A 12,280-nucleotide genomic window follows, 5' to 3' on the forward strand; every position below is an offset into this window, starting at 1 on the left:
TTTAGGGGTACAAACAATAGTAATTGGGGCCTAGTGTGGTTGTGTACGTGTGATATACATACACTTTTTTGGGATCATATTTTCTATTCCGCTATTTAATCAAAAACCTCTGGGGATCAGTTAAATTGGGGGATAGTCTGTGTTGGTACGTGTGAGAGAGATCCACCTTTCCAAGTTGTTGGGGTTCATCTCATACTTCTGAAGGTTTGAGGGTGCTGCCTGTTCCATACTCCCCCTACTCCTAGCCTTTTAGGGGTACAAACAATAGTAATTGGGGCCTAGTGTGGTTGTGTACGTGTGATATACATACACTTTTTTGGGATCATATTTTCTATTCCGCTATTTAATCAAAAACCTTTGGGGATCAGTTAAATTGGGGGATAGTCTGTGTTGGTACGTGTGAGAGAGATCCACCTTTCCAAGTTGTTGGGGTTCATCTCATACTTCTGAAGGTTTGAGGGTGCTGCCTGTTCCATACTCCCCCTACTCCTCATCTAGCCTTTTAGGGGTACAAACAATAGTAATTGGGGCCTAGTGTGGTTGTGTACGTGTGATATACATACACTTTTTTTGGATCATATTTTCTATTCCGCTATTTAATCAAAAACCTTTGGGGATCAGTTAAATTGGGGGATAGTCTGTGTTGGTACGTGTGAGAGAGATCCACCTTTCCAAGTTGTTGGGGTTCATCTCATACTTCTGAAGGTTTGAGGGTGCTGCCTGTTCCATACTCCCCCTACTCCTCATCTAGCCTTTTAGGGGTACAAACAATAGTAATTGGGGCCCAGTGTGGTTGTGTACGTGTGATATACATACACTTTTTTGGGATCATATTTTCTATTCCGCTATTTAATCAAAAACCTTTGGGGATCAGTTAAATTGGGGGATAGTCTGTGTCGGTACGTGTGAGAGAGATCCACCTTTCCAAGTTGTTGGGGTTCATCTCATACTTCTGAAGGTTTGAGGGTGCTGCCTGTTCCATACTCCCCCTACTCCTAGCCTTTTAGGGGTACAAACAATAGTAATTGGGGCCTAGTGTGGTTGTGTACGTGTGATATACATACACTTTTTTGGGATCATATTTTCTATTCCGCTATTTAATCAAAAACCTTTGGGGATCAGTTAAATTGGGGGATAGTCTGTGTTGGTACGTGTGAGAGAGATCCACCTTTCCAAGTTGTTGGGGTTCATCTCATACTTCTGAAGGTTTGAGGGTGCTGCCTGTTCCATACTCCCCCTACTCCTAGCCTTTTAGGGGTACAAACAATAGTAATTGGGGCCTAGTGTGGTTGTGTACGTGTGATATACATACACTTTTTTGGGATCATATTTTCTATTCCGCTATTTAATCAAAAACCTCTGGGGATCAGTTAAATTGGGGGATAGTCTGTGTTGGTACGTGTGAGAGAGATCCACCTTTCCAAGTTGTTGGGGTTCATCTCATACTTCTGAAGGTTTGAGGGTGCTGCCTGTTCCATACTCCCCCTACTCCTAGCCTTTTAGGGGTACAAACAATAGTAATTGGGGCCTAGTGTGGTTGTGTACGTGTGATATACATACACTTTTTTGGGATCATATTTTCTATTCCGCTATTTAATCAAAAACCTCTGGGGATCAGTTAAATTGGGGGATAGTCTGTGTTGGTACGTGTGAGAGAGATCCACCTTTCCAAGTTGTTGGGGTTCATCTCATACTTCTGAAGGTTTGAGGGTGCTGCCTGTTCCATACTCCCCCTACTCCTAGCCTTTTAGGGGTACAAACAATAGTAATTGGGGCCTAGTGTGGTTGTGTACGTGTGATATACATACACTTTTTTGGGATCATATTTTCTATTCCGCTATTTAATCAAAAACCTCTGGGGATCAGTTAAATTGGGGGATAGTCTGTGTTGGTACGTGTGAGAGAGATCCACCTTTCCAAGTTGTTGGGGTTCATCTCATACTTCTGAAGGTTTGAGGGTGCTGCCTGTTCCATACTCCCCCTACTCCTAGCCTTTTAGGGGTACAAACAATAGTAATTGGGGCCTAGTGTGGTTGTGTACGTGTGATATACATACACTTTTTTGGGATCATATTTTCTATTCCGCTATTTAATCAAAAACCTTTGGGGATCAGTTAAATTGGGGGATAGTCTGTGTTGGTACGTGTGAGAGAGATCCACCTTTCCAAGTTGTTGGGGTTCATCTCATACTTCTGAAGGTTTGAGGGTGCTGCCTGTTCCATACTCCCCCTACTCCTCATCTAGCCTTTTAGGGGTACAAACAATAGTAATTGGGGCCTAGTGTGGTTGTGTACGTGTGATATACATACACTTTTTTTGGATCATATTTTCTATTCCGCTATTTAATCAAAAACCTTTGGGGATCAGTTAAATTGGGGGATAGTCTGTGTTGGTACGTGTGAGAGAGATCCACCTTTCCAAGTTGTTGGGGTTCATCTCATACTTCTGAAGGTTTGAGGGTGCTGCCTGTTCCATACTCCCCCTACTCCTCATCTAGCCTTTTAGGGGTACAAACAATAGTAATTGGGGCCCAGTGTGGTTGTGTACGTGTGATATACATACACTTTTTTGGGATCATATTTTCTATTCCGCTATTTAATCAAAAACCTTTGGGGATCAGTTAAATTGGGGGATAGTCTGTGTCGGTACGTGTGAGAGAGATCCACCTTTCCAAGTTGTTGGGGTTCATCTCATACTTCTGAAGGTTTGAGGGTGCTGCCTGTTCCATACCCCCCCTACTCCTCATCTAGCCTTTTAGGGGTACAAACAATAGTAATTGGGGCCTAGTGTGGTTGTGTACGTGTGATATACATACACTTTTTTTGGATCATATTTTCTATTCCGCTATTTAATCAAAAACCTTTGGGGATCAGTTAAATTGGGGGATAGTCTGTGTCGGTACGTGTGAGAGAGATCCACCTTTCCAAGTTGTTGGGGTTCATCTCATACTTCTGAAGGTTTGAGGGTGCTGCCTGTTCCATACCCCCCCTACTCCTCATCTAGCCTTTTAGGGGTACAAACAATAGTAATTGGGGCCTAGTGTGGTTGTGTACGTGCGAGATACATACACTTTTTTTGATCATATTTCCTATTCCGCTATTCAATAAAAACCTTTGAGGATCAATTGAATTGCGGGATAGTCTGTGTCGGTACGTGTGAGAGAGATCCACCTTTCCAAGTTGTTGGGGTTCATCTCATACTTCTGAAGGTTTGAGGGTGCTGCCTGTTCCATACTCCCCCTACTCCTCATCTAGCCTTTTAGGGGTACAAACAATAGTAATTGGGGCCCAGTGTGGTTGTGTACGTGTGATATACATACACTTTTTTTGGATCATATTTTCTATTCCGCTATTTAATTTAACTGGGCCTCCATGCGAGACCTGTGTGCCTTGTTGCGCTGTTTTGAGTACTCCACCAACATGGCCAGTGGCAATGACGCCGTTCTCAGCTTAACTATCCCACTTCCATGCCTCCTTGAAAAAACAATTCGGGCGATGATGGAAGAGGATGTGGCACAGGATGAGGAGGAGGAGGAGGATGAAGAGGTAACATTTCCAAGGCTTTCAGGGCAGTCATTCGCAAGGGGCTCCGAGGGTGGGTTCCTGCACACGCAAACGCCAGGGACGCAATTGTCCAGCAGGGGCACAGTTCTGGAGGATGAGGAGGATGAGGAGGAGGAGGAGCTGGAGGAGGAGATGGAACCATGTTCACAGCAGGGTGGCACCCAGGCCAGCTCATGGCCATCACTGGTGCGTGGCTGGGGGGATACAGAGGACACGGACGATACACCTCCCACAGAGGACAGCCTTTCGTTGCCTCTGGGCAGCCTGGCACACATGAGCGATTACATGCTGCAGTGTCTCCACAACGACCGCCGAGTTGCCCACATTCTAACTTGTGCTGATTACTGGGTGGCCACGCTGCTGGATCCCCGTTACAAGGACAACGTACCGTCCTTAATTCACTCACTGGAGCGCGATCGCAAGATGCGCGAGTACAAGCGCACGCTGGTAGACGCCATGCTGCTGGCATTCCCATCTGACAGCGGGGCCACAGTGGAAGCACAAGGCAGAGGAGGAGGAGGAGGAGGAGGTCGCCAACGCAACCAGGGCACCGCCAGCACCTCAGAAGGCAGGGTTAGCATGGCCGAAATGTGGAAAAGCTTTGTCAGCACGCCACAACAAACAGCAGCACCAGCAGCTCAGATGGAACGTCTTAGCAGGAGGCAGCATTTTACCAACATGGTGGAGCAGTATGTGTGCACACGCCTACATGTAGTGAATGACGGGTCTGCCCCCTTCAACTTCTGGGTCTCCAAATTGGGCACATGGCTTGAGCTTGCCCTTTACGCCTTGGAGGTGCTGGCGTGCCCTGCAGCCAGTGTATTATCTGAACGGGTATTTAGCACGGCTGGGGGCGTTATAACAGACAAGCGCAGCCGCCTGTCCAGAGACAATGTGGACAAGCTCACGTTCATTAAAATGAACCAGGCATGGATCCCACGGGACTTTTCCGTACCTTATGCAGAATAGCAATGGATACCGACCTTACCCACCCATTGTTCCATTTTTGCTCTTTCTCACTCTTTTGGGGTGTACCCTCATTTAAAATTTTTGAAAAGAAGCAGTGTTGGCTACCTCGTCCTCCTCCTCAGGGCCAGATTAATGTAGGGGCTATTGGAGCTGCAGCTCCAGGCCCCTACCTTTTATATAGGCCCCGGGTTGGCCATATTCACTGTTACCGCTCTTCTGTCACTTGTAAACACAGAAGTCTGGCTTCTATGCTCGCTTCCCCAGGCAGCACCCTCAGAACCTCCCCACACAGCGTGAAGGCCGGACAAGGAGGGACAGTTGGCGATGCATGGATGTGTTTATGGGCTTCAGAGACAGCATCCCATGTTGAATTAGGCATGCATGGCTGCACCCTTCCTCCTCTGGGTGCATGGCAAGGCACGGCCCTTAAGGCCCTTCAAAATCCTCAGCACCAAGCCCATGATGCTGTTAATCCGGCCCTGGTCCTCCTCCACCGCCGCTTCCACCTACACCGCCCATAGGTGTGCGCAGCCTATTGCATTAAGGTGTGCACCCCAAAGTTGAAATACACATGCATGTGTTTGCCAGCAGGGAGAGTAATGTATCGGGGCCATGTACCTGTAGGCAAGGAGAAATAGAGCAGAGCAGGTCCCAGGGAGATCTTTCCCATCTCCTCACTGGCAATGCTATGTGCCCTAGGTGATTAGGGTGTGCCCAGGCACACCCAGCACACCCTGTGCGCACGCCTATGTCACCGCTAGGCTTGTGACGGTATCAGATTTTCATGCTGCGATTAATTGATTAAGGTTTTGCCACGGTATACGGTATTATCACGGTATTCTATTATTAAATTTAAATTATTAAATTTCCACCTCACTTCAATTTCATTGCTGAATTTAGGGGCTTTGGTTCACTTATGCACATTATTATATAGTCAGTCAGTACAGACTCTGTGAACCAGGCCTAAAATAGGTCATCAAGCAGTGTCTGGCCTAACTGGTGATAACTGGTTCTGGCGCTCGGCTCCGATCCGATGGCCTGGTCATTAAGAGGGCAAATCCTTGTGGTCAAGAAGTGGTTAAACCTGAAGGAGGTGTTGTTTATAAATTACTTTACTATTGCTTTAGGCCTGGTTCACATGTATGCGGGTTGGTGGTTCACATTTGCACAGGCATAGCAGCCCATTGATTTGAATGGGCTGCTATGCCCTCATTTTCCGCAGAAAAAAGGTGCATGCAGCATTTTTTTAAAATTCAGTGGCCTTGAAATCCATCCTGCTTTTGCACCATGCGACTAACCTGCAGTTCCTGCTCTGGCAAGCTTTCTGCATTTTTTGTATACGTGGGCACGGCATTTAAAAATAAACAGTTTGCGTGTGCAGCAACGGCAGGTAAGTCGCATGGTGCAAAAGAAGGATGGATTTCATGGCCACTGCATTTTTTTAAATTCTGCATGCACCTTTTTTCAGCTGAAAACGCAGGCATAGCAGCTCAAGCCCATTCACATCAATGGGCTGCTATGCCTGTGCAAATGTGGGCCCCCAACCCGCATACATGTGAACCAGGCCTAAAGCAATAGTAAAGTCATTAATTGGTTAAACCTGCAGGAGGACCGGTGTTTTTATCTATTAATGACTTTACTATTGCTTTAGGCCTGGTTCACATGTATGCGGGTTGGGGGCCCACATTTGCACAGGCATAGCAGCCCATTGATGTGAATGGGCTTGAGCTGCTATGCCTGCGTTTTCAGCTGAAAAAAGGTGCATGCAGAATTTAAAAAAATGCAGTGGCCATGAAATCCATCCTTCTTTTGCACCATGCGACTTACCTGCCGTTGCTGCACACGCAAACTGTTTATTTTTAAATGCCGTGCCCACGTATACAAAAAATGCAGAAAGCTTGCCAGAGCAGGAACTGCAGGTTAGTCGCATGGTGCAAAAGCAGGATGGATTTCAAGGCCACTGAATTTAAAAAAAATGCTGCATGCACCTTTTTTCTGCGGAAAATGAGGGCATAGCAGCCCGTTCAAATCAATGGGCTGCTATGCCTGTGCAAATGTGGGCCGCCAACCCGCATACATGTGAACCGCCAACCCGCATACATGTGAACCAGGCCTAAAGCAATAGTAAAGTCATTAATAGATAAAAACACCGGTCCTCCTGCAGGTTTAACCACTTCTGGATCGCAAGGATTTGCCCCTTTAAAGACCAGGCCATCGGATCAGAGCGCCAGGACCAGTCATCACCAGGTAGGCCAGACACTGCTTGATGGCTATATAATAATGTAATGTGGGCTGCTAGGCGTGTGTGTGTGTATATATATATTTATTAGAGCTGCACGATTCTGGCCAAAATGAGAATCACGATTTTTTAGCTTGGAATAAAGATCACGATTCTCTCACGATTCTCTGTGTAACAAAAAAAAAAAAAATTGGGATAACTTTACTGTTACGTTTTTTTTTTTTTTTTTATTCATTAAAGTCTAATCATTGCGTTTGAAAGACTGCTGCGCAAATACAGTGTGACATAAAATATTACAACAATCGCCATTTTATTCTGTAGGGTCTCTGCTAAAAAAATATATAAAATGTTTGGGGGTTCTAAGTACTTTTCTAGCAAAAAAAAAACTGATTTTAACTTGCAAGCTGCAAGTGTCAGAAAAAGATCCAGTCTTTAAGAGGTTAAACTTCCTTTCTCCCTGGCAGAGGGAAGGAAAAGATACAAATGTAATCATTTTTGTTTATAGTTAGGAGACTTAAAGAGGTTGTAAACTCTTTTTTTATTTTCTTTTTTCTTACTTACCCTGCAAGAGAAACACATAATGAGCTAGTATGCGATGCATACTAGCTCATTATGAAATACTTACCTTAGAACGAGCCCCCGCCGTGCCGTCCGCTTAGCTGGATGACGGGCGACATGTCTAGTCGCCCGTCTTCCGGGATCGCGGCATCCGGCCATCTGATTGGCCGGAGGCGCGGTGACGTCACTCCCGCGCACGCGCGCGGGAGCCGACAGTCACGGCACGGAGTTCTGAATGAACGGCACGAGCGGCCGTTCCTTCAGTGCGCCTGCGCCAGTGACGTCACTGGATGCTTCTAAGGTAAATATCTCCTAAACGGTACATGTTTAGGAGATATTTACAGTACCTATAGGTAAGCCTTATTATAGGCTTACCTATAGGTACAAGTTGTAGAGGAGGGTTTACTTCCTCTTTAATGCTGAAAGGTGTTAGCTGAGTGAGTGAATGAGTCATCCAGCTCACTGAAATGTATCAATTCACAAGTCAGGCAGACTTGACAGAGAAACTCGGTATTTTAAAAATGCCACAATAACAATACCGTGGCTATGCAATACCGCGATATATCGAATTACCGAAAACCGGCATATGTCTAGTCACCGCCACATCCACCACCACCTCAACCTCCCTCCTACTCCATATGGGCCTCGTCCTTCAGAGATGAAGAAGAACATTGTTTTATTTTTCTGTTTTTTTTTGTTGTTTTAAGTTATTTCCCTATCCACATTTGTTTGCAGAGCACTTGCCATGCTCTTAATTACGTTTTGCTGCCATTTGCAGCACTCTAGCCCTTTCCTTTGGTGTTTTAGAGCCATTTTAGTGCCTTAAAGTTCGGGTCCCCATTGACTTCAATGGGGTTCGGTGTCCGGGAAAAGTTCGGTAAAAGTCCGGGACACGGACCCGGACTTTTTTTTAAAGTTCGGCCGAACCCGTCGAACACGGACATCTAGGTGTTCGCTCAACCCTACTTATTTATAGTTATTTATTATATTATCATTTTTGATTTTGTGTTTCAAACTTCATTATACCCGAGATGTTATAAAGAAGAACGCACAGTAAAAAAAAATCATATGTAAATAGTTGGTTTGGGCTGCTCGTCCTTAAGAATTACATGCAAAATAATGGTACCACTTTCAGCACCTAAAATCGGAAAGAATCATACCGCCAGGGAGGTAATATACCGCTTTTTTCCACTTTTAACTACAGGTAAGCCTATAATAAGACTTGCCTGTAGGTACAAATAATATCTCCTAAACCAGAATGGTTTAGGAGATATTTGCACTGCATGCAGCCGCTCACGCGAGCGGCGCATGCGCTCCGAAGCTCCGGCAGACCTTCAGCTTTCCTTGCCGGGAGCTTGCCGGAAAATGACTCCCGCGCGTATGCGCGGGAGTGACGTCATTGCGGCTCCGGCCAATCACAGCGCCGGAGCCACCGAACCCGGAAGAGACGCCGAGGGATCATGTCAGCTCCCACAGCGGTGTCCGGGGGTCCGTGTCGGGGCTTCATTCTAAGGTAAGTAATTCACGATGCATACTAGCTCATTATGCCTTTGTCTTGCAGGGGGTTTTTTTTTTTTTTAGGTTTACAACCGCTTTAAGTAACCTGAGAGTGGCTGCACTTCCTTTAGAATATTATTTCACAAATGATTTGCAATGAAGAAGATTTACTCTATAAATATGTTTCGAAATATTGACTCAACGAGCAAAGTGTTTATTGTCGGTTATCTGGAAAAGCCAGAATGATAGGGGAAGGAAGGGTAAGCTGCCTGGGCAAGTTACACCCTATATCCAGACCTCTGTTATATGAAGTGAAAGTCAGCGTCCTATTAGTGGTCATAGAGACCATTATTTGTATATGTATATGGACATTCCTGTGTGACTGGAAAGATTTTATTTGTATATGGACATTCCTGTGTGACTGGAAAGATGTCAGCTCAGGACAGCGGTGTCCTGTGAAAGCTGACCAGGGTGAGTACATTGAAGACAGTTGAGCCAGACTAGAAGGAATGGGAGGGGAGAGCTGAGCAGGGAGGAGAGTGCTGTTTACAGGAAGTAACCAGAGAGACAAAGACATGTTCAACCTCATATATAGGAAGAATTGTACAGAGACAGCGGACTGAGACTGAGCTGTGACAAGAGAGTGCAGCCACCTTCCTTCCATAACAACAGTCTCCTCACTGAGTGCTATGGCAAGCCAGTCTACAGGTGGGTTACATCTATTGCTGTCGTCTTACTCTGTCTGCAAGCCTCAAGCTACAGTCACACTATCACTTCTAGGCTTGGTTTATTTAAACGCTGGCGAACGCATCTAAAAAGTCTACTTTCACACTAGCCTCCTGCGTTTAGATTATTTAAATGCTGGTGAACGCATCTTAGAAGGCAACTGTCACACTAGCGTCCTGTGATTGGTTTATTTAAAACGCGGGAGAAAATATCTGGGAAGTATAAACAAACTTTATCGATCACATATCACGTTCTTCGGGGCTCATTCAGGTGGGCGATTACAAAGGTAGTAAACTCCCACTTTTGGACTTATACCTACAGGTAAGTATATAATAACCTCACCTGTAGGTACAGTAATTATCTCCTGAACTTGCAGTGATTAGGAGATAATTACACTGGATGTATGTCACTGACGCATGCGTTCTGAAGGGACGGTATACCCATGCCATCATAGAAGTAGATGCACATGCAGCAGCTGCATGGACAAAGTCAAAGTTGGTCATGATTGTGTCCATGCAGCCACTGCATGTGCATCTACTTCTATGAGCTGCCTGCATGCAGCTCCGAGGTGGATGCACTGGTATCTGCCAGCAGCTATGCAAAGAGGATGGGCACCCATCAAAATGAGCCCTGAATGTACACGCTTTTAGACTCCATTACAGTGTCTAGCCAGCCCATAGATCATAGATGCCCATTTTACTGTCCTTCAGCCTTTAGGGTGCCAGACCATGACCAGCGGGAGGAGAAAATGATCCTGCGTCAATGGGAGTAAACAATGCCCCATCTTTGGTGTCATTGAGAGGTATTGTGCCCCATTGTTGGTGTCATTGGGAGGAACTATGCCCCATTGTTGGTGTCAGTGAGCGGTATTGTGCCCCATTGTTGGTGTCATTGGGAGGAACTGTGCCCCATTGTTGGTGTCAGTGAGAGGCATTGTGCCCCACTGTTGGTGTCATTGGGAGGAATTGTGCCCCATTGTTGGTGTCATTGGGAGGAACTGTGCCCCATTGTTGGTGTCAGTGAGAGGCATTGTGCCCCATTGTTGGTGTCATTGGGAGGAACTGTGCCCCATTGTTGGTGTCAGTGAGAGGCATTGTGCCCCATTGTTGGTGTCATTGGGAGGAACTGTGCCCCATTGTTGGTGTCATTGGGAGGAACTGTGCCCCATTGTTGGTGTCAGTGAGAGGTATTGTGCCCCATTATTGGTGTCATTGGGAGGAATTGTGCCCCATTGTTGGTGTCAGTGAGAGGAATTGTGCCCCATTGTTGGTGTCATTGGGAGGAATTGTGCCCCATTGTTGGTGTCATTAGGAGTGCCCAATCATTGGTGTCAGTGGACAAAATAGTGCCCTAAGGGCCGGCCGGGTAAAAGCAAGAAAAGGGCCACATCTGGCCCCCAGGCCACAGTTTGGAGACCGCTGCCCTAGATGCATAGATTTCTACTGTCTCTAAATGCAGCTAAACTGACCACACCTAAATACAGGTATGCACAGTGTGAATTGTACTATTCAAAGCAGTATTAAATCCAAAAGCAAACATTTATTATATTGCAGCTTACCAATTCTTAGGCTGCAACTGTTTTCTTTTTTAGGCTTTCTTCTATTTTCATCTAGTGATCCAGACAGCAAGTCTGTTTTTCAACAGAACAAGCTCTCCTACAAATGTATCAGGTAGAGCATTAGGACAAACCATTTAACACTGAACTGGGTGCTTACAATGATCAGCTTTTATTCATATAAAACCTCTTTTCCTAAGGCCCAGTCCCCACATATGTGTCTTGCAGTGCGTTTTCAGTTTTGCAAAAATGCAAAACCGTCCATTTAACATGATTTCCTATGAGTCATGTTCCCATCTGTAGGTTTTTATCTGGTGCGTCGTTTGGAAACGGTCAAGGAGCAGCAGCAGGTTGTGTTTTTGGTTCTATAGGCTTCAATGGAAATGCAGAGGCAACGCATCAAAAACGCAGTACTTGTGTTTTTGATGTGATGCCACTGCATTTTTGCTGGTTTCTCCTGCATGACAACTCCTAAAACTCAAAATGCATCTGAAACGCATTCAAAAACGCGTCAAAAACGCATTTTAAAAAATGCAAAACACACGAGGAAAACGCATCAACCACAACCTGCATAAGTATAAACTTAGCCTAAAGGAAAACTAAATGTCTGTAGTAGCTTGTGTAACTGAAGCTTAGCTTTAGTTTTTTAGTGTATCTAAATCTGCTAGTCCATCTAACACCCCCCCTCCCCTCCAGGCTGACATTTCTACTACCCAAATGTGCCCCCTGTGCTCCTTTTTCCAGAGTGGGGGCACTCTAATACAGGTGGTGTGCTGCTGGCCTGATCACAAGGTGGAAACAGGGGGAAAAGCCTAAATAAAGTAAACTAATGCAGCCACCACATCTAATGATTGGTAAGCTGCAATATATTACAGCACATGCATTTACTGTAGCTGCATTTAGAAATGTCATATAAACACTTTTAAAATATTGACTGCAAATGAGGCTTAAACAAACATTATGCTTCCCAGATAAGGTTCTCATGGGCACTTGGCTTTACCTGAGTATGCTCGCGTTAATTTGCGCTTAGACACATTCAGATTATCTAATCTGCTCCTGGACACATAGAATTCTATATACACGCAGCTATGATGAACACACCTAACACACGTTTAATTATTACATGCATTAATATGTATTTAGAAATGTACTGTAAAAGGATATAAATGCAGG

The 12,280-nt window shown here is 45.3% G+C and overlaps 1 protein-coding gene across 4 annotated transcripts in view; it reads left to right on the forward strand.

The window, feature by feature from the left end:
* Positions 1-9,380: 9,380 nt before the first annotated feature.
* Positions 9,381-12,280, forward strand: part of CASP6 (caspase 6) — a 91,840-nt gene continuing 88,940 nt past the window's right edge. For all 4 annotated transcript variants that reach the window (XM_082254429.1, XM_082254430.1, XM_082254431.1 and 1 more), the window contains exon 1: positions 9,381-9,534. In XM_082254429.1, coding sequence (XP_082110555.1) covers positions 9,516-9,534 — 19 coding nt within the window. In that variant the 5' untranslated portion in view covers positions 9,381-9,515. The remainder of the gene's footprint in view (positions 9,535-12,280) is intronic.

Source organism: Pelophylax lessonae, assembly GCF_965119305.1.
Source record: "Pelophylax lessonae genome assembly, chromosome: 1".
NCBI classification, from domain to species: domain Eukaryota; kingdom Metazoa; phylum Chordata; class Amphibia; order Anura; family Ranidae; genus Pelophylax; species Pelophylax lessonae.